Source organism: Amphiprion ocellaris, chromosome 12, assembly GCF_022539595.1.
Source record: "Amphiprion ocellaris isolate individual 3 ecotype Okinawa chromosome 12, ASM2253959v1, whole genome shotgun sequence".
NCBI classification, from domain to species: domain Eukaryota; kingdom Metazoa; phylum Chordata; class Actinopteri; family Pomacentridae; genus Amphiprion; species Amphiprion ocellaris.
The window spans coordinates 17,198,830-17,221,806 of record NC_072777.1 but is presented as its reverse complement, the minus strand read 5'-3'; the positions used below and the strand labels follow the sequence as shown (position 1 = coordinate 17,221,806).

The window sequence follows — 22,977 nt, the reverse complement described above, 5'->3', positions numbered from 1 at the left end:
AATTCTGGAAAGAACAGTTGCAAATCAATTATGTGAACATTTACAAAGGAATGGCTTGTTTGAAGAGTTTCAGTCAGGCTTCAGAGTGCATCATAGCACAGAAACAGCTCTGGTGAAAGTTACTAATGACCTTCTCATAGCGTCAGATAATGGACTGGTCTCTATACTTATTTTGTTGGACCTTAGTGTGGCATTCAATACAATCAACCACAAACTTTTATTACAGTGACTAGAACATTGTATTGCCATTAAAGGGACAGCACTGGATTGGTTTAAATTCTACTTGTCAGACAGGTTACAGTTTGTGCATGTCAACAGTGACTCTTCTGAGCATACTAGGGTTAATCATGGAGTTCCTCAGGGTTCTGTCTTAGGACCAATACTGTTCACATTATACATGCTTCCCTTAGGCAATATTATTAGGAAGCACTGTATTAATTTCCATTGTTACGCCGACGACACTCAGTTGTATTTATCTATAAAACCAGATGAAACTAATCAGCTAGCCAGACTGCAAGATTGTCTTAAGGACATAAAGACCTGGATGACCTACAATTTCCTACTACTAAATTCAGACAAGAATGAAGTCATTGTATTTGGCCCTAAACATCTTAGAAACTTGCTTTCAAAGCATATATTTACTCTGGATGGCATTACATTGGCCTCCAGTACTACTGTGAGGAACCTCAGTGTTATCTTTGACCAGGACATGTCCTTTAACTCACACATAAAACAAACCTGTAGGACTTCCTTTTTCCACCTGAGAAATATTGTGAAAATCAGGAACATCCTGTCTCAGAGTGATGCATTTGTTACTTCTAGGCTTGACTACTCTAATTCCTTATTATCAGGTTGTCCCAAAAGCTCTCTCAGACATCTACAGTTGATCCAAAATGCTGCAGCCAGAGTACTGACGGGAGTTAGCAAGAGAGATCATATTTCTCCTATACTGGTTTCTCTTCATTGGCTTCCTGTTAAATCTAGAATAGAATTCAAAATCCTTCTTCTGACATATAAAGCTCTTAACAACCAATCTCCATCATATCTTAAAGACCTGATAGTACCATATTATCCTAGCAGAACACTTCGCTCTCAGACTGCAGGCTTACTTGTTGTTCCTAGAATCTCTAAAAGTAGAATGGGAGGCAGAGCCTTCAGTTATCAGGCGCCTATCCTGTGGAACCAGCTCCCAGGTTGGGTTCGGGAGACGGACACCCTCTCTATTGTTAAGACCAGGCTTAAAACCTTCCTTTTTGACAAAGCTTATAGTTAGGGCTGACTGGGGGACCCTGACGGGGTGAACTGCTGTTTTCATTTGCACAACTGACTTCCCCTCTTGACGTCCTTTAGTTTGCCCCTGGTTATGCTGCTGTAGGCCTAGGCTGCCAGAGCTGGATGCTTCAGATCTGTGGTTGTTCTCCCACCAACTGGCCTAATCTCCATCTGTGGGATGCTGCTGCTGACCTTCCTCCAGCCCACTGTTTCCAGCTGCCCATTTCCACCAATCTACTCTGCATTGCCCTTACTATACTAGATTTGCTCATCTACATATCTTTGAATTTACCACCAGCTGTATATGTAGTATATTTAATGCCAGAGCCGTACACCATAGCAGTAAACTATAATTAGTTTCCATGTCAGTTGTACTTTGCATGTATCATCTGTCTTATCATGCATGTATTCAAACTGTGTGTTTTATGGTCCTTGTGTGTGTGTGTGTGTGTGTGTCCCCCCGCCCAAAACCTCTCTACCTCTATCCCTCTACCTCCACCTCTAACCCTCTACCTCTATCCTTCTACCTCTAACCCTCTACCTCTATCCCTCTGCCTCTTCTGCCCTCTCAACCTGCCCGGCCAGCAAGCAGATGGGTCCCCCCACATTAGAGCCGGGTTTTGCTCGAGGTTTTTTTCCCTGTTAAAAGGGTGTTTTCCTTGCCACTGTCGCCTTTTGGCTTGCTCTGGGGATCAGGCATATGGGTTCTGTAAAGCGTCTCGAGACAATTTGACTGTAATTGGCGCTATATAAATAAAATTGAATTGAATTGAATTGAATTGAATTGAATTGAATTGAATAGAACAACACACATTGAAATGCATAAAAAAGACTTCAAGTGTGTAAGGATGAAAATTTGTGCTTCGGAAAATTCTACTCATGACACTATGAAATTTAATAATCATGTTTTGCCCTTTGTCCTCCTTCAGTCTTGTTCCATTGCCTAATTGTCTTCATCTCTGGGCTCTTTTTATTATTTCTCTTATGCGTGTTTCCCAGTGCACCATATTTGTTATAACTGAAATAGAAATTCTAATCTCAGCATTTTAAGGCAACAGTTTGTGGCTGTGGTTTTATTCTGAGGACCAGAGTAGAATATGCCCCAGCACTCTATTTTGCCTGCAGTCAATCACACTGAAGTTCAACTCTATTAAAAAAATCACAGTCTGATGATAAGAGATAAGTTTTTTTTGTTTTTTTGATATCAAATATGACCTGCTTGCTGCAAGGGCTTTAACAGATACTTAGAATTTTACGAGGCATCATTTTTTAGCAGCTGTTATCTGGTGTTTAAGTCTAATCTTTATGACACCGCAAAATAAACTACTAGTCAAAAGTTTGACAACGCTCCAATTTTTTCATTTTTTAAATTGACATTCAAGTACTTCAAGTCCAATGAATAATTTGAAATGGTAGAAAAGTAAGTGATGAATTGCCAGAGGTTAAAAAAAGGTAAGGGTACCCAAAACTGAAAAATAATGTATATTTCAGAATTATACAAAAAGGCCTTTTTTAAAGGAAAAAGAAATAGGTTAACAACTTAAAGCTGTTCTGCAGCAATGGAGGTTGATCAAGCCTTGAAAGTTGGTGCTACCAAATCCTACAGGTGTCCAAACTTTTTTTGATTACCTACAACCCCTTCTGTCTGTATACAAGTAGTGTTGGAAAACACCGTGGCACCATACCATCCAGATCATTATTTGAACAGTACTGTATTGCAGAAAATAGTGTGCTGCTACAAAAATGGTGAGGTAAACGCAATCAACAATAGAAGAGAGACAGACCATCATAAAACTTAAAAATGTAGGTCTTTCCTACTGAGAAATTGCAAAGAAAGTCAAGGTGTCAGTGAATATATTTTTGTTCGCCATCAAAAGGAAACTAGGGAAACTCTGACAGGAAGAGGTCTGGAAGACCCAAAGCCACAACAGGATCAGAAGGGAAGTTTCTGAGAGTAAACAGCTTGCATGATTGGTGGCCCACAGGACAACAGCTTCAAGCACAGCTTAATAGCGGTTTTAGTGAGCAAGTCTCAGTTTCAACTGTGAAGAGAAAACTTGGAGTTACAGGTTTGACAGGTTGAGTTGCAGCAAGAAAGCCATTGCTAGGATGTCAGAATAACAAAAAGAGGATGCCTGGTCCATGAAATACCGCCTGTTATGGCCACCGGTATTTGTGTGCCACCTGGTTTCTAGGGTGGTGTCCTGTTAGGCCTTTGTGTGGGGAGATTGCATGTGTGGGTTCACCTGTGGCTGGTTTCAGAGTCTCTCCGGAACCCCAACTGCCAGCCATTCTAACTGATGACTCCAGAGAAGAGGACCTGCACTGCAGCCTTGTTCTCCCCACCTCCCGACCTTCCTGATTGTGCCACCATCCAGTTCCCTTCCACCTCTAACCAACCGGACACAGCCATCACCACACCTGCAGAGTATATACCTGCAACCAAGCTCTTGGTCTGGGTGACTGGTATTTGTGACCAGTCCGCCCTGGTGCCACTCTGTGAGCGATATCGTGATTGTATTCCTGTGTTGTCTTTTGGTCTATAGACACCTGTGGTGGGTACAACAGACATTTCGAGCTTCTGTTGGCGGCTGCTAATTTGGTGTGGAGCCTACAGTCTCAGTGGAGACTGAGGCTCCAGTTAGCAGTCCACCAACTTAATGAAGAAGCTGTTCGCTATTTGGCGTCTTTGTGAACTGTGTGTTCAGTATGTGAGTGTGAGGTGCCAGTTTTGTTTATGTGACACCCAGAAAGATACTTGTTTGGTGTATAAATATTTAGTACAACCATTTTATATGTATTCCAATTTTATGCAGTTAGTAAGCTGAAACTCCCAGTTATTTGGTACAAACAATATGTACACCCTCCACCAGGGGGCAGCACAAAGAGGTGTGTAAAGTCACTGTCAGGTAGAAGAAGTCCTGTTCTTGGTGTATTTTCCTGGATTCTTGCGCGGTTCAACGGAGCGCTGGGCGAGAAGAGGTGTGTGCCTGGTAATGTACCGACAGCTTGTTTGTTTTGACAGTTCTGCCAGTGAAATAATAAAAGCGAACTTTTGTTTCTACACCACACTGTCCCGGTCTGAGTGGTGTAACATTTAGTTATTTTTGTGCACTATTGTATTAGTTTTTGTTACTTGTAGTGGATGTTGCTGTTGTACTTACGTTTGGCTAGGGAGTTCAGTTGTTTTGTTTGTGTTTAGATAGTTTAGAAACTCTGTTAGCCTTAGTTTTGTTATATTCTGTTCTTTGATTTAGCAACACTCACTAGTTTTGTGTTCTTTGTTATCACTTTTATGTTCCATTTGCTACTAAGCAATAAATTCATTTACCTGAACCAATAACATTCTGGTTATTTTGTTGCATCCAGCCAACCCCTACAGGTTGGATCGTAACACTGCCAATGGACTACTGAAGACTGGAAGAAGGTATTATGGACTGATAAATCACAATTTTAAATCTGGTCCGTCACGCAGGATTTTTGTACGCCATCAAGTAGACTAAAGGATGGTTTTTCAGTGTGAGAAATCGACTGTCAATCATGTAGGAGGAAGCATGATGGTCTGAGGCTGTTGTGCTGGATCCAGGGTTGGTGACTTTTACAGAGTGAAAAGTACCCTGAACCAAAACAGCTACTCCAGCTTTCTGCAGCGCCATGCAGTACCCTATGTGGTATGCGGTTAGTTGGTCAAGGGTTCACCCTACACTGAGATCATGACCCAAAACATAAGTTCAAGTGATGTCAGTGTAGGCTTTCTTAATATGTGTTTGTAGGGTTTAAATTGTTTTCTCCACCAAATTATGAAATGTACGATAAATGGGGTTAAGATTACTTTGTGCAGAATTATGAAGTAGTCTAACTGGCTTTCGGCCAGCGAAATATCTAAGTTAGGCTAAATATAATAATGCAGCATCTGAAACATCTCTTGCTGCAGACAAGAAAAGCCTCATAAAATGATCAAGGGAATTGTTTTAGCTTAATAAGGTTATGCATAGAATTTCAGTAGCTGGAATCAAATACAAGTTAGGGACCAAAATTTGATTCCAGCTACTGAAATTCTAACAATTGAGTCAACTGGACTTAGTTACAAAACATTTATTTACTAACAGCAAACAAGACAACAACAACTAACTATGATTAATGATGTCTATCAACTAAGAACACAACAGTACACATACAACACAAGACACTAACACAAAACAAACAACGAGTGGGATGTGAATGACAGGAAAGGGAAAGAAGAGAGCCCAATATTACGACGCAATATTGGGAGAATATTACGTTGTAATATGGAACTCCAGGAGGAAGGAGTTAGGAGACCACACCTGAAAGCAACCGTACAATTTTGAGAATGCCAATTTGAAAGTTTGTCAAATTAATTGTTTTTGGAATTATAAGAATTTAGAAGAATGCATCAAGTATTCAGTGATTGGAAGGTACTTGTGTGTCCGTGATGAGGATGACGACGAAGACAGTGATGAAGGTGATGATGGTGCAGATGGTCTGGTTGGCCTGTGGAAGCAGGTCGGAACAGCGGGGGACAGGATGGAGTGATGGACAGCAAGTAGACTTCAACAGTCAGGAGAACTCAAAGTGGTGCTTTAAGGCATGGTCTTTTAAAATGGATTCTTGCATCTCATGAAGGGAGGGGGGCATCTGGACCAACCTCTGTTGGGGAGGGCTAAAGTCCAGATGTCCCTCGCATAAATACGTTGGCAGATAATTTTCTGGTGTCTATAACTCCCAAAATATTATAATATGGTGAACATGGTTTACCTAATTGCATCACTGACAGACAGGGGATCAGAACGATACCAGATCTGATCATGTGGATGACAGACATGTTACGAATTATCATATTGATACCAATCAGAAGAATTAAAAGATTAAAGGCAGGACATAATGTAGATTGTGTCAGGTCTGCCTCGGCAGGCTCTGGCTAGGACTCCTCCCCCCTCTCTGTTTTGGTTTCCTTTTTAGGTGTTGTGTACGGTGGCAGCGGCAGCAGGTGCAGGCAATCCGGCGAATCTGCGGAAATGGAAACAGGTGTGCCAGGACCAATCAGGCGCCGACCTCGACTCCTTTTATTGGGACTGCAGTCATCAGTTCGACGCCGGATCGTGAATGCTCACAGTCAGTCTGCCTCTTGTCTTCCTGAAACCGAGTTCCAGATCTGTGCGTGTAGTAATTTCTCTCTGATCCTTTCAGTTCGGACCTCGCCTGCTCAACTGACGGAGCCCTCTTGGCCGACTGGACTCATCGCTGCCTCTGCGTTACCAAGCCGCCTACAGGAATCAACTCCATCCCGCTGCGGCCCCAGTCCAACCTCCACCTGCTGTCGCCGCCAGGACCACCAGCTTCCGCTCCTGCCCATTACCACATAAGCCGACAGTACAGCCCCGAACACAAGCAGGGCTTAGTTTAGTTAGTGTACGCTTTGTTGTAGTTCTCTGATAGTTACGGGCCGGGCTAAAGGAAACACCCGGTGCCTTGGTATTTCGCTCTAGGTTTGTGAACTTCGTTTATAGTAGTCACATGTTTTCATAGTCTCGAGTTTTGACTGTAGTTAAGTGTTTGTGAACTTCGTTTATAGTAGCCATATGTTTTCATAGTCTCGAGTTTTGACTGTAGTTAAGTGTTTGTGAACTTCGTTTATAGTAGCCATATGTTTTCATAGCCTCGAGTTTTGACTGTAGCTGAGTTTTAGTTCAACCCCAGTACTTATAGATTATAGTTACGCTTTCGCCTCAAGTCTCCCTAGTTTTGAGTTCCATAGCTGCGTTTTCGTTCCAAGACTCTCCTGCCCAGGTTGTACCTGCCATGGGTCGGTTCTTGTGTTTTGAGCTTGTTAATAGTAGTTCGTACCGCCCGCCTATAGGGGCATTCTAGCTCTAAGTGGAGTACTGTATCCGGTTCCCTTCCGGACACTAGACATCGGGAATTGTAGTCCCGCTCGCCTTTTGTTATTTCAATAAAAGCTTTGTACTCGCACTACTGTCTCTTTCTCCTTTCCTGCGCCTGAGCCTCAAGGGAATTCCTAACAGATTGACCGTTAAGTTATTGAAAGGTTCATTTGTTCTGTGAAATGAATGCACGTATAGAGGAGTTGAGTCCAGAATTGTGGGATGATTGTCTTTGTTAGTTCTGATGTGAGTCCACAGTTCCTTTGTCAGTGAGTGGAATGTCTTTGAAATTGTCCTCCAGGTTTCTGAGGCTCCCCCCTTCAATGGCTCAGGAATCAGTCAGAATGTTTATTGGCAGCCATTTAGTTCTTTGGAGGCCAGGTAGTGACTGGGGGTTTAACCCAATCTCTTGGTTGGAGACAGGCCCAATACACATCCTGGGAGTCTGTATAGAGGAATCCTTTAAAGTCTGATCTCGGCCTCGCTTCCTGCTGACTCAATGCTTTGTGCCCTCGTGCCAGACATGTTCCACATCTGGCGTGGTGTCCTGGTGTCCCTCTTGCCTTGCTGATCAAAGAGGAAGCCCGTCTCCATCCTGTGCCTGCAGAGGTGTTAGGACTCCAGAGCTATAGGCAGGGAAATAAGCAAAACCCTGCCCTGGTTCTGTTTCACTGTTGATAATGGCTGGTGGATCCTACACCAGAGCTACTTTAGGAAAAAAAGAACAAAATTGTAAACTTTAAAACATGGAATGGCCAGCACAGTCTCCAGAATTAAACCCCATGGAGCTGGTTTGGGATGAATTGGACAGAAGAGTGAAAGCAAAGCAACCTCATTCATGTATGTGTGTGCCACGCATTTATGGGTACTTCTGCAACAGAGTTGGAAAGAACTTTCAGCCAAAGGTGCTACTTTTATGAGTGAAAAGTTTAGAAGACATTTTGGTTTCTAAATTGATTTTTTTTTTTTAACTTCACTTGTCTATTTGTTCTATGATTTAATTTCAGGGAAGTGCAGGGAAGAGGTGGTCCTTCAGGTGAGTAGATGGCATCTAGAGGGTGAACCTGGGACACTGGGATTCACTGCTGAACCTTCTGAAAGTGTTGTGTGCCTATCAGAGAAACACCAATGAAGGAGGGCACCCACTTGATAACTCAGAGGATGCCCTCACTCACATGACCATCTCACAATCCCACAGAGTCTTAGCTGTCTCATGTGTGCAAGAAGGGATATCAACATCTAGTCCTACACAACAGATCCAGTGTGCAATGAGACACTAACATGCATAATCTGGTTGCCATGAATCACTTGGCCCTTAGAGTTTAACCCCCTTCACTCTAGGCACACAGTCTTTAAGAAGTGATTCATGGCCCTTCCTGCAAATGTCACAGATGTATCATCGATTACAGATACTTTAGAATTGGCTGTAAGACCAGATGGATATTTAGAATTTTTCACCCCCATACATCTCTCTGAACTCATTTCAATAGTTTCTACATCCAAACCATCAACATGTCTTTTAGATCCTATCCCAACTAGACTGTTCAAGGAGGCTTTACCTTTAATTAATTCCTCAATGTTAGATCTGATTAATCTCTCTCTAGTAACAGGTTATGTACCACAGGCTTTTAAGGTTGCTGTAATCAAACCTTTACTTAAAAAGCCCACTCTAGATCCAGATGTTTTAGCCAACTATAGACCAATTTCCAACCTCCCATTTCTCTCTGGAAAGAACAGTTGCAAATCAATTATATGAACATTTACAAAGGAATAGCCTGTTTGAAGAGTTTCAGTCAGGCTTCAGAGTGCATCATAGCACAGAAACAGCTCTGGTGAAAGTTACTAATGACCTTCTCATAGCGTCAGATAATGGACTGGTCTCTATACTTATTCTGTTGGACCTTAGTGCAGCATTCGATACAATCGACCACAAACTTTTATTACAGCGACTAGAACATTCTATTGGCATTAAAGGGACAGCACTGGACTGGTTTAAATCCTACTTATCAGACAGGTTCCAGTTTGTGCATGTCAACAATGACTCTTCTGAGCATACTAGGGTTAATCATGGAGTTCCTCAGGGTTCTGTCTTAGGACCAATACTGTTCACATTATACATGCTTCCCTTAGGCAACATTATTAGGAAGCACTGTATTAATTTCCATTGTTATGCTGACGACACTCAATTGTATTTATCTATGAAGCCAAATGAAACTAATCAGCTAGCTAGACTGCAAGATTGTCTTAAGGACATAAAGACCTGGATGACCTATAATTTCTTACTACTAAATTCAGACAAGACTGAAGTCATTGTATTTGGCCCCAAACATCTTAGAGAATTGCTTTCAAAGCATATAGTTACTCTGGATGGCATTACATTGGCCTCCAGTACTACTGTGAGGAACCTCGGTGTTATCTTTGACCAGGACATGTCCTTTAACTCGCACATAAAACAAATCTTTAGGACTTCCTTTTTCCACCTGAGAAATATTGTGAAAATCAGGAACATCCTGTCTCAGAGTGATGCAGAAAAACTAGTCCATGCATTTGTTACTTCTAGGCTTGACTACTGTAATTCCTTATTATCAGGTTGTCCCAATAGCTCTCTGAAACATCTACAGCTGATCCAAAACGCTGCAGCCAGAGTACTGACGGGAGTTAGCAAGAGAGATCATATTTCTCCTATATTGGTTTCTCTTCATTGGCTCCCTGTTAAATCTAGAATAGAATTCAAAATCCTTCTTCTGACATATAAAGCTCTTAACAACCAATCTCCATCATATCTTAAAGACCTGATAGTACCATATTACCCTAGCAGAACTCTTCGCTCTCAGACTGCAGGCTTACTTGTTGTTCCTAGAATCTCTAAAAGTAGAATGGGAGGCAGAGCCTTCAGTTATCAGGCACCTCTCCTGTGGAACCAGCTCCCAGTTTGGGTTCGGGAGGCGGACACCCTCTCTTTTTTTAAGACCAGGCTTAAAACCTTCCTTTTCGACAAAGCTTATAGTTAGGGCTGACTGGGTGACCCTGACGGGGTGAGCTGGTGTTTTCATTTGCACAACTGACTTCCCCTCTTGACGTCCCTTTAGTTTGCCCCTAGTTATGCTGCTATAGGCCTAGGCTGCTGGGGAACCTCTCTGGATGCACTGAGCCCTTCTCTAACTACCTATGTATTTACTATATATACCATTATTGCATTACATTCACTCTGTTTCTTTCTGTGTCCTTTCTCCGAGTGTCCCTGGTCCCAGAGCTGGATGCTGGATGCTTCAGATGTGTGGCTGTGTTTTATGGTCCTTGTGTCCCACCCCCCCACCTCTCTATCTCTACCCCTCTATCTGTATCCCTCTATCTCTATCTCTACCCCTCTATCTCTACCTCTCTACCTCTTCTGTCCCTCTCAACCCGCCCGGCCAGCAGGCAGATGGGTCCCCCCACATTAGAGCCGGGTTCTGCTCGAGGTTTTTTTCCCTGTTAAAAGGGTGTTTTCCTTGCCACTGTCGCCTTTTGGCTTGCTCTAGGGGTCAGGCATATGGGTTCTGTAAAGCGTCTCGAGACAATTTGACTGTAATTGGCGCTATATAAATAAAATTGAATTGAATTGAATTGAACTTGTCTAGTATCTGTTCATTAACCAGGTGGCAGGTTGAATTTGGTGTTTCATTGGAACATTGTGGTTGTCCTCTCAGGAGACAGCAGGAGAAAATGCAAGCATATGCTTTACAAACATTCATACAGGAGATAGCACCTTTGTGGTCTGGAGTCTATTAACTTCTGGGCCCACGAGTAAAGCAAATGTAACTGGTCACAAGCAACTCATAACAAGGAGAGAAATGTCATTAGTCAAAGCAGTAATTAATTCAAGGATGCAGCATCCTGAACAGTTTTACTTGTCCCAGTTGTTCAGTGTTCATAATATTCCTCTGATATCATAAAAAAATGTCAGCATCAGTATAGAGGCCTAAATCGCAAAGTTATGTCCACATCATGAGTAACCAAAGGAATTTTGATTTAAGAAAGCTTTACTGTTTTACTTACCTGTGGCGATCATCCCATCTTGACTATATTACACTCACTCCCAAATAGCTCACCTTGATGTATTTTGAAGAGTGTGAGATGCTACTTTTCAATTCTAGCTCTTCAAAATTAGCACTTGACTCAACAGAACTGTGAAAGTTGGAGTAAACAACAGGGTTTCAGGCTCAAATGGATAAAGTAGCAGAAATTACAGCTGAATCACTGTGGTTGTTTCATAGCGTTGCACTGAGTCCAGCAGATACTTGCCTCACACCTCCAGCCAACTCAGCCTTAACATATTTTTTCATTCCCTGCACGTTCCACAGTAACATGCATCTTAATCTGAAGAGACGGCTCCATTTCAGTTTGCCCCCAATAACCTTCCCATTCACTCCCCACGCACACCTTCAGTGAAAATAGGGAAGCACCCACAAATAGAAATGAAAGAGCATGATTTCAGTGGCTAAATCGTAGATTTAGTGGGAACAACTTGAGAGAAGTAGAAAAGTGGAGAGAGGAATAAAGAGAAGGGAAGCAAGTTGAGATGAGAAAAAAGGAAATGAGGAGAAGCACAGAGAGAAAAATAGCTACCATGTTTCCTCTGTGGTATGTTAACTTCTTCAAGTCAGAATGGAATCTTATTGGACATTGTCCACCTGGTTAACAATACAGGGAAGCATCCTTTCGGTGTTTGCAGTGAGGTGAACATAATGTTGCATTATGGTGAATGAACTGGTTAAATACTTCACTCCTTCTATGTTATCTTGTTTAAAAAGCAATCATTCTGCTTCCCTGTTAAAAGACATCCCAAAGGAGCATCTAGAATTTGAGAGACAAATGAGGTTCAGAAATTATATAGAGGAAAGTAATGAGTAGATTTCACATTCCTGATGAGCTTCATGCCAACAAATTTGTGGTAGAAGTATAATTGAGTGCTGATGAACTGTGTGCAGTAGTAAGAAATCCTGTGGAAACTGAAGGCCTGTGGGCCTTCTCTGTTGTTTCCTGGAATAAAAACGTAAAGGAGGCTAATAAAGAGTGGCCTTGATTTAAAAGTCATTAAGCCATGTTTTTGTTGCCATGGAAACATTTTAGTCAGACTTGTTGATGTCCTGGCTGGTTGTTTGCCTGAAGTAGACCTATATAAGACAGAAAGGCTACATTTGAGTGTTGCTGCTGTATTTTTCCATCTAAATAATCAGCCTCAGCAGTGCCTTTGGCCAAATCACAGCATACAGTTTTTGTCTAAAAGGAAAAAATAAGAACAGGTACTTGCCTTTTTCCCACCAGTGGGAGTGACAGAAGAGTGCTATGTGTGGCTTTTGTCCTCTGGCTGCCAGAAATGTCAGCAACACATGCCAGTAGTCACTGGGGCAAGTGGCAGAAGGGATGTGGACAGAATGTTGATGGGAAGCAGGAAAGAGCACATGTGAGTGGCTTCATAGGTAAACTGCACATACATGCCGACAGGCAAATGTGTAAACATTCAGAACACAGTACAGGATCAAGAAGTTAAGTGCAGGGACATATATATGCACATACCCATAATATAGCTTCAGTCTGACCTCTCGTTCCAGTAGCTGAGAAGTGAGCGTCACTACTGTAGAGACAGCTGGAGCACACTTATTCTGAGAGAGCAGACCTTTTTGCTTAATCTCTAACCTTTTGTGGATCACCTGATACATCTCCTGGGATTGTTTGCTCTCTCAAACTGCTCACAATCCCTTGTTAGGCTGCTCTGAGTGCACTCTGTATTGCTGATGCAGTAGACAGAAAGAGTAAGTTACGAAGAATTTAAAAATTCAATAAGACAGGTCCAGAATCCAAGAATCACAGGTACCTCTCAAACTCCATAGCGCCTCTTCGAAAGAGCCTCACTGAGAATGTCCACATTCTCAGTGTTTTTAGTCTGTTAAACCCCACTGACCCTGCTAGCCAGTCTTTACAAACTAATGCTATTTGGCCAAACATTGCTCAGACTCATTGAACTGTTGATTCCAAGGGAGATCACTGAGTTTGCAAAGTTATTAAATATATAGGGGACAAAGTCGACCCAAATTCTGCAATAAAATCAATCTGCAGCCTCCAGTGCATGTGTGCATGTGAGTATGTGCATGTGTCTGCTATGTCCACTACAAGCTACTCACATTCCCGCAATGAAGTAGACAACTTTGTGTTAACCAGCTCATACTGATAATGCAATCAATGAAACTCGCAGTTATTTAAAATGAACACTGAAGAAATAATTCATTTTTGCTAGCTGTTCAGAGAGTTCTCATTTTTGGCTAAAACTCACTGACTACTTTAGACATAGTAAAACCCATACAATTTAAACTTCACCTTTCCGTTTCCTTCTTCTTTCCTTGACATATTTTGAGTCAACTGTCCTGTTGGGAAATCACAGACAGTCCAAAAGCCAACCATTTTTTTAACTACAAATTGCTAAATGCCTGTTTCAAAAGCCACATTCACATTCTTAGTGTTACGGCCACAGGTGATTGTGCGACGTCTTGTTTCTGGGCTGGATTTCTTTTGGGCCTTTGCATGGGGAGATGGTCTGTGTAGGCTCAGCTGCAGCTGGTTTGAGAGCCTCTCCAGAACTCCAGCTGCCAGTCATCACAGCTAATGAGTTTGGAGTTGAAGACCTACACTCCTACCATTATTCTCTTTGCCTGCCAACCTGTCCGATTGGGCCACCACCCAGTTTCCTCCACCTTCAGCCAGCCGGTCAGAGCCTTTATTACACCTGGAGAGGATAATTCCTCTCCAGGTGTAATGAAGCCTTTTCCAGGTGGAAAAGAAGTGTCATTTACAGAAAGAGAGTGGCAAAGTGGCCGGTGGATTCATGTCCGATGTGAATATTAGTAATGATACCATCACTATTTACGGATAAAATGGAGGGCAGATTTTATAACTTTACCCCCACAGAAATGGATTATTTTGTTAATAATGCTGCAGCCTCACTGGGTCCAAACATTTTAGAAATTCACTTTCAAAACATAGATTTCCTCTGGATGGCATTACATTGGCCTCCAGCACTACTGTGAGGAACCTGAGTTATTTTTGACACATCTTTTAACTCGCACATTAAACAAGGCTGTAGGACTTTCTTTATTCACCTAAGAAATATTGTAAAAATCAGGAACATCCTGTCTCAGAGTGATGAAGAAAAACTAGTCCATGCATTTGTTACTTCCAGGCTTGACTATTGCAATTCATTACTATCAGGATGTCCCAATAGCTCTCTGAAACACCTACAGTTGATCCAAAATGCTGCACTGAGGGTACTGACGGGAGTTAGCAAGAGAGATCATTTTTCTCTTATACTGGCTTCTCTTCATTGGCTTTCGATGAAATCTAGAATAAAATTTAAAATCCTTCTCCTGATGTATAAAGCTCTTAATGATCAATCTCCATCGTATCTCCATCGTACCCTATCTATTTTTAAGACCAGGCTTAAAACTTTCCTTTCTGACAAAGCTTATAGTTAGGGCTGATTCAGGTGACCCTGAGGGGTCAGTTGGAGTCTGCATATACAGGGCACAACTGACTTCTTCGATGTCCCTTAGTTATGCCCCTAGTTACACTGTTATAGGCCTAGGCTGCTAGGGGACCTCTCTGGATGCACTGAGCCCTTCTCTCATTACCTATGTATTTAGTATACATACCATTATTGCATTGCATTCACCCTATTTCCCCCTGTGTCCTTTCTCCGAGTGTCCCTGTTCCCAGAGCTGGATGCTTCTGATCTGTGGTTGCTGTCCCACCAGCTGGCTTAGTCACCATCATGTCCACTGTGGGATGCTGCTGCTGACTTTCCTCCAGCCCACTGCCCACTTCCAGCTGCCCATTTCCACCAATCTACACTGCATCACCCTTACTATACTTGATGCACTCATCGACAAACTGTTTGCATCTTACGATCAGCTATATATGTAATATATTTAATGCCAGAGTCTTACACCATAATGGTAAACTTATGAATCAGTTTTAACGTTGGCTTGTATTTTGTCTGTATCATTTATGTTACTCTGATCATGCATGTATTCCATATGTTTCCTTGGCCCCACTGAGGGGTGGCTACTTGGAAATTAGAGCTTCTATTTTGGTGAGGAGCTACCAGTTTTGGTGAAGACTGTGGTTCCTGTTAGCAGCCCACTAATTTGGTGAGAAGCTACACGTCACTTGAGTCTTCACCAGTTTTTAGTTTATTTTGTGCATTAGTCACAAGTTTATATTAGTTTTTGCTGTATGTGGTAGATGTTGATACTGTGTTTAGGTTTGGCTAAGGAGTTTAGCTGCTTTGTTATTTAGCTAGTTTAAAAACCTTGTTACCCTTTGTTTGCTTTTATTTTGTTCTTTGATTTAGCAACACCCACCAGTCTTGTTTCTTTGTTTGATCACTTTTATGTTAAATTTGTCACTGAGCAATAAATTGCTTTTCCTAAACGAATGAAACTGGTTGTTTTTGTTAAACCCAGCTGACCCTAGCGGTTGGGTCGTAATACTTAGTATTTGAAAATGATCCTAATTCTCTCAATGCTCCATTATTACTGCTGTAGTTTGTGAAGATCTTTGAAAGCGTGCAAATCTGTCAGGCTGGCTGCTGCCAGGCCGAGTTAGTGCCCTCCCCTCTCCTTCCTCCTGCCTTTTAAGGCAGCCCAGCAACACAGAAGGGGCAACAGGTGTTTCCCATCACTTATAATCAGCCAGCCCTGTGGAGTGCAACGAATCAAGCCTCATCTGGTTGACTATTTAACCAGACACAACCCAGCTCTCAGTGTGGGAGCGTAACAAGAAGGCAGGGAAGGAAAAAGAGAAGAAGGAACGACGTGTCCCTGCTGGACCCACCCGTTCCTGCCATATGTGCCGTCAGCACTGGACCCTGGACCCTCCGAGCGAAGGAGACACACACCTGAGCCGACTCCCTCCTGCTGGCGTCCTTCCTCGCCCACCTGTTGCAACTCAACCCCGGCTGCCACCGCTGTGAACCGGTCCAGAGCATCCCGATTAGTACACGTTCGTAGTTAGTCCTAGTTTATAGCTCTTGCTACAGAAAGCTCCGAATGTAACGATTTCTTTCTTAGTTTCTTCGTTTTCCGTTACCTGCTTACAGAGAGCTTTAAGTTTAGTTACCTTTAGGATAGATCCTCCTCGCCTAGGAGGTAATTACCGTGAGTTAGTTGGAGCTTTGTCTCATTGTAGTTTGCCCGGCCCGTAGGGGCCGCTTCTGGATTCTGAGCTTAGTGCGCGCGACCTTTAGTTATTGTATAGCTTGACTCCTGTTGTTGTCCCTGAGGACTGTGTAAATAAACCAGAGTAACACACTATTTCCGACTGTTCATTTCCTGCACCTGAGCTCTTACTGAACCCCCGTGACAAAATCATTACAATCCCCTGATGCACTTCCCTTCTATTCACCATCTCATAATGAAACTATTGTCCGAACATGCAAAATGAATAAATGAAAGCCCATTTTGAACTGGCTTCACTGCAACACACAACAGTACATGTGTTCAGTATGTACCCTAGCTCCCTGCTCCCCTCTTGCGATTGTGTCAGCCTCATTGCCCAGACTATCACTGCCTTGTTGAGTCGTCTGCGCCCCTCGCCTGTCTTTCATTCACCCCACTCCATTTCTTTGGTGTAATAGATACTGAGACCTATTGATTTTCATCCCGATCCACTCTCACTGGATGTCTGGCTGTCTCTTTCACTTACACTGTGAGCAGTGCTGAGGTTTTCATGTCAGTGAAGAATGACCAATTAGACTTTCTATTGGATTTTAATTTTCCGAATTTTAATTGACGAGATGCAGCTGACATTGAGGCTCTTCCACAGCATCTGATAGAGGGTGTTCCAAAGTTTTGTTGTGAGGTCTTATATTAGTGCCCCTGCTGAAGTATTTCAAGGACTATTGCTCCCTACCAAATGATAGGACAGGAAATAGCAGACCATTTGTCCCTTAAGCACCTCATAAAAAACCTTTAATGTTGTTTTCTCCCCATTAATCCAAAAGTAGTTTTAAATCACCACAAATTGACACCCTTGAGCAGACAGGTCCTAGTTGCTCTTTAGAAAACCATGTCTCTCCTCAGTTCCTCACTGCATGTGGTAATGAGGGGAAATTGAGCAAAATGTGTTTTTAATAAAAAAAAATAAAGCAGCCATATTTCATGCATGAAATGCACTCTGAGATTAACCAACGATGCAATCAAAAGTGGGCAAGTCAACAAAGTCACAGATAAAGTATGAAACAAAGCAAGCAGTGTGCCCAGACATTAATCAGGCTGTCAAGGGATGTCCAGATAGTAAAAGACACACACATCATGCCATTGTGTAGTATCTAATTACTTGACAATCTCTAACTCTTGGACCCTAAGAGGCAAAACGGATGAAAGCAGCACGAGCACAGCCGCCCCCGCTGCCTTTACGCCTCTGGGCTCTGTGTTTGAAAAGTATGATTTTTCTAGAGCACTGCAGCTCAGTGATCATTACTCAGAAAGAGAACAGATACTGTAGCCTAGCCAGGGACTATCGACAAGCATTATTTTTGAAGCACAGTTTGGCTTGAGGGGAAGGATAACGATTTTGACACATGTATTATTCCAAAAGATTTTTCTTGTTGCCCTTTGTCCTGTGGACTAGAGGCTGCTGTAAGGCTGTCCAATATTCCTAGTTACTTACTTTTCCTTAAAAGCGTAAAAAAAATTACATTCTTTGGAATAAAATCAACTTTTTCACAGTCAATCAATCAATCAAGGGCCATGACAGGTGATCACTTCTCTCCATCTAATCTGATCTTTTGCTTTCTAAATTGTGACTGTTGCCTGTTCCATGTGTAGCTATGATGTCAGTCTGTCCATCATTTTCATTCTCTGTCTGCCTCGGCCTCTCTTGCCATTCTCTTCATTTTTCCAGTTGTGATAATATATTCTCTCTCCTTATGATGTGTCCAAAAAATGTTGCTTGCAGTTTCCTATTTTTGTTCAATAGTGTGTAATTTGTGTTTAGTAATTTTAAAACATCTTCATTGCTTATTCTGTCCGTATAAGGATAAGGATAAGGATAAACTTTATTGATCCCACAGTGGGGAAAGTTCACCGTTACAGCAGCTCCAAAGAAAAAGTATAAAGGCAGTGCAGGAATAGATAAGAAACAGAAACACAGTGCAAAAATTGCAGAAAAAACATTATATACAGATAATTTTTTAAATTTTTATAAATATCATGTAGAAGATTATATACAAGAAGATGAGGTATCAGTTATTGCACATAAGTAGGAGGATGCGTGTCTAAAATGGGGGAAGAAAAAAGTGCAGCAGTAAACAGTACACGGTGGAGTTTATAGTGCGGCATTGTACAATCTAACAGATGCTGGAATAAACGACCTGCGGAAATGTTCCTTCTTACACTTAGGGTGTACCAGTCTGTTGCTGAAGGCACTTCTTAAGGAGTTCACAGTCTGATGCAGAGGGTGGGAGGTGTTTCTGATGATAGAAGACAGTTTGGCCAGAGCCCTCCTCTCTCCCACCATCTCCATGGAGTCCAGGGGGCAGTCACAGATTGAGCTGGCTCTTTTTATCAGTCTATTTATTCTGTTCTTATCACGCTCAGAGCATCCCCCTCCCCAGCACACCACTGCATAGAAGACCATGGATGCCAACACAGTGTCATAAAAGGTCCTCAGCAGTGGCCTGCTCACACCAAACGATGCGAGTCTCCTAAGCAGATATAGACGACACTGACCCTTTTTATACAGAGAGTCAGTGTTATCTGTCCAGTCCAGTTTGTTATTTAAGTAAACACCCAGGTACTTGTAGGTCCTCACTCTCTCAATGTCAAGTCCCTGGATGGATAAGATGTATGTAGCCTGTGTCTATAAAACTACATCTATGCTGCAATGAGTTTGTTTGACATTTTATTATTTTTGTTCCAAGATTCTCATCCGTACATCAGAACTGGTAGAATGTAACAGCTGAGAGTCCTCATATGGATGCTAATTGCTATTTTCTTATTTGTCAGTTTATTTTTCATTTTCATAAATGCTGTTCTTGCCATTGCTACTGTACATCTGTTTCACACCTCCCATCTGATGTCATCCATGAACCTAGATATTTGAAATGATGAACCTGCTTCAGTATTTCTTGGTCTATTTCCATGTTACAGGTTTCTTTGAAATTACCATTACTTCTGTTTTCTTTTTGTTTAAAGACAGACCAAGTTTTTGGCTCGCTGTATTAATTATGGATACCATGTAAGTTTTCTTTACTGTTCACTGTCAGCACTGTGTTATCTGCATAACACGTTATTTATGTTATAACCTGCGATGGATACTCCCAGTCAGCCTTGTGTTTTTCTCAATAAATAACACAATTACTGTGTTTACGGGTGTATGGTTGTGCAGGGGTTGGTACTCTCGCCTTACAATTAGAAGGTTAAGGGTATCAATGTCCTGTTTGGCTAGGTCATTTCTGAGTGGAGTTTGAATGCTCTCCCTGTGCCTGGATGCTGCTCAGTCCAGCTGGGATCGGCCCCAGTTTCCCTGTGAGGGCAATAAAGCAGGTGTAGCAAACGGATGGATGATCATTAATGGCTTTTTTCTCTATTTGAATCTACTGTATTAAATCATTAACCTTGTTTAATTTAGATGGACTCAAAACCAAAGAGTGTTATATTTAAATAGTAGTATTGCATGCCATTTGCTGGGGTGTATCTTTTCTTATGGTGTATTTTGATTATTTTTTTTTCATTTGATAAAATCCCACAAGTAAACATATTTTTTGCATGTTTTGCATTTGAAACTATATAAGTTTTTAAAAAGCAAATACAATCACTGCAACATAAGACATTATGAAGCAACATTTTTTTTAAATGGTTATTTGGTTAATTTAAAAGTACAAAAATTAAACTGCACTTGTAGACTGTGAGATCTTCATCAACTCCTCGAGCATATTTGACTCATTAGGGCTGTAAGGCAAGCCAAGAGTTAGTCCCTGATGCCTACAAAGCAGAAGAACGCTATGAAAACATATTCATGTTGTTTTCAGATAGCTCTGTTCACTGCTTGAGATGGGAGTTGAGGAGAACTGTGGAGGTTAAGAAAAGATCCAACAGAAAACCTTGAGATAAAACTGTGCATCTGCTGGAAAGAAAGATAATGAAAAAGTTCCATATGATGGCAAAGGATCTGCAACCATGTGTTAGCTGACACAGGAATGGGGGTGTTTTATTCCACTGTGCAGCATTGTACAAATAGTCTCCATGGAGGACTCATCAGAGGAAAACCATTCGTGTGTCATTGCAAAGCCAGGTCTTAAAAATTAAATGAAATGATAATTCTATAAAACAGCAACCATAAAATGATTTCTATTTGTGTTCAGTGCCAAAGCAGAGAAATGACATTGTTTTAATAGTCACATCAAGTGATATTCAATTGTTTGTACATAAAACAAGAGCAGAAACATTTTCCCTTATTTTGTTGTTCTACCTCCCTTCTGGCAAAAATGTTGGATTCCAGCGCGAAATGTATTCCACAATTCACTGCAATCCAAGGCAAACTGGGAGCTGGCAGCATTAGCAATCAACCATATATGCAAACATTAGCTGCTGCTCAGTTACAAAATTCTAGGTTGTTATCTCCTGTACTGAATCTCTGTGACAAGCAGTGCTATTGTTTTAAATTGGTTTAGAGATAATGTTTTAAGGGAAAGGTGATTATAAAGGTTACAAGCTGCTAACAATCAACATTACATGAGCCAGGTTGTACATGCGAAACTAAAAGGACACTTGGAGAACAAAGATTCCTGCCAATGACCTATCTCACCACCTTAATCAAAATTTTCTGGATCCTTTCCAAAATGTAGAACGTTCTTTAATTTGCTGAAGTTTCGGGAAAATCAGCCTGGTAGTTTTTGTGTCATCCTACTGACAGACAAATGGCAAGGAAAACACTATCTCCTTAGGATAGATAATTAAATGAACATCTATTACGCAATTCAAAAATATGACTGAAGGCTGCTAAACATATGGATCTGGACAAAATGTAAAAGGTCAAGGTCAAGGTGTCTTTATTGGTCTCCCTTGGGAGAAATTTCTCTTAGACAGAGGGGTCTGCTGCACAGACAACACATACCACTCATACAATAAAATACACAACCAGATAAAATAAACATCTGGGTAAAATAAACATCTAGAATTAAAAAAAAATGAATAAGTGAAATAAAAGCACAATACATTATCACGTTGGTTAAAAACAAACAAAAGCGCAATGTGCAAACTCAGGATTATGTATATAAAAATACTACAGATACACCCCTTACACTGTTACACATGGTTATCTGGATGACCTGACTGGCTTCCTGTCCTGTTCATCTCAGATGATCTGCTCATTGATGAGCTTCACTGACAGAGGGATGAATGAATGTTTGTACCGATTGTGTTTGCATAGTGGGACCCTGTACCTTCTTCCTGAGTTTAGTAAAATGTATTCAGGGTGCAGTGCATAAGAGGTGTCTGATAAAATATTTTCTCCTTGTCTGAGGGCCATTTGTAATTAACAGATACTTAGCCACAGGCTAAGTATCTGCGCTTTTGACTTCACGGTCAAATTTCCAAGCCAACTGGTGATGCCGTACTGTAACACAGACTCAACCCTATAAAAAATCAACATAATATTTTTACAGACACCAAACAGTCTGAGTCGACGGAGGAAATGCACCCACTGGTGGATTCGAGCACAGACAGTTGACACGTGTGTTCCAGCTTAAGTCATTGTCAATGTTCACGCCCAGGTATTTGTATGACCTGACCTGCTTGATGCTGTACCCATGTATGGCCACAAAGCTGTTATCTCCCACTGCCCTGGGGTCCACTAGCATTTCCACTGTTTTTCCTGTGTTGATCTGCAGTTGGTGGGCATCACACCAGTTCACAAACCCATCCACTCCAGATCTGTGGCTGCTTAAGTTGTCACTGGTTTTTAGCAGACTAAGTATTACGGTGTCATCTGAAAATTTCCCCCAGTACTGGTCCTGCTGGGAGCTGACACAGTCTTTGATGTAGAATGTAAATACAAATGGTGAGCTGACACATCTCTGAGGGGCCCCAGTGCTGTTTAGTGAAATAAAAATAAAATAAAAATAAAAATATGCAAATCTCAGATTTTGTAACTGAGAAGCGACATATATGTTTTTCTATGGATTTTTCTTGTAAACAAATGCATTTTTGTCCATCTTCTTCCTCTCCTTTGTCCTTAAATCATAATACACTATGTGAATGTGTGGGGGTTATACATGTGCTATATAGGTATATGTTTTCATAAAGTTGCATTCCTTTTCTGGTACATTGTTGCTTCAAACTATCATCAGTATTGCTCGTCTAGCATCCTGGTACATTTAAATTTGCTTCGTTGTTTGAATTATAGAGTATGAGACAAGATGATGACCCTTTCATAAAAGCATGGTTTCTTGGAACCACTGGTGGTAAAACCAAAGTACAGGTTACCTTGAGTTTCATAGCTCAGATGGAGAGAATAAATCTGTCAGCCTCTTTTTCCTTATTGTCTTCAAATCTCCTCAAACAGATAGATTGCTTTGCTTCATAGTCTGGTATTGATTCTGATTTTGGACTTTTCATGGGATTTGTTTATAATAAGAGAAAAATGTAAAATACTACCAATGGTGCTGTCGTGAACAAAGGAAAATCATTCGACTGAAATTGTCCCTACTCTTTAAGCAAGTGATTGGTTTTCGGGGGGGGATCTTTTTTTGTGACAAGGACTTTTG

At 41.5% G+C, this 22,977-nt stretch overlaps 1 protein-coding gene across 1 annotated transcript; it reads left to right on the top strand.

The window, feature by feature from the left end:
- Nucleotides 1–3,572: 3,572 nt before the first annotated feature.
- On the top strand, nucleotides 3,573–10,771 carry LOC129350255 (uncharacterized). Its single transcript, XM_055016190.1, has 6 exons — nucleotides 3,573–3,771; nucleotides 3,819–3,874; nucleotides 5,671–5,796; nucleotides 6,253–6,392; nucleotides 6,481–6,663; nucleotides 8,908–10,771. The coding sequence occupies exons 1-6, from the start codon at nucleotides 3,573–3,575 to the stop codon at nucleotides 10,184–10,186; spliced, it is 1,983 nt and encodes a 660-aa protein (XP_054872165.1). The 3' UTR covers nucleotides 10,187–10,771.
- The last annotated feature ends 12,206 nt before the right edge of the window (nucleotides 10,772–22,977 follow it).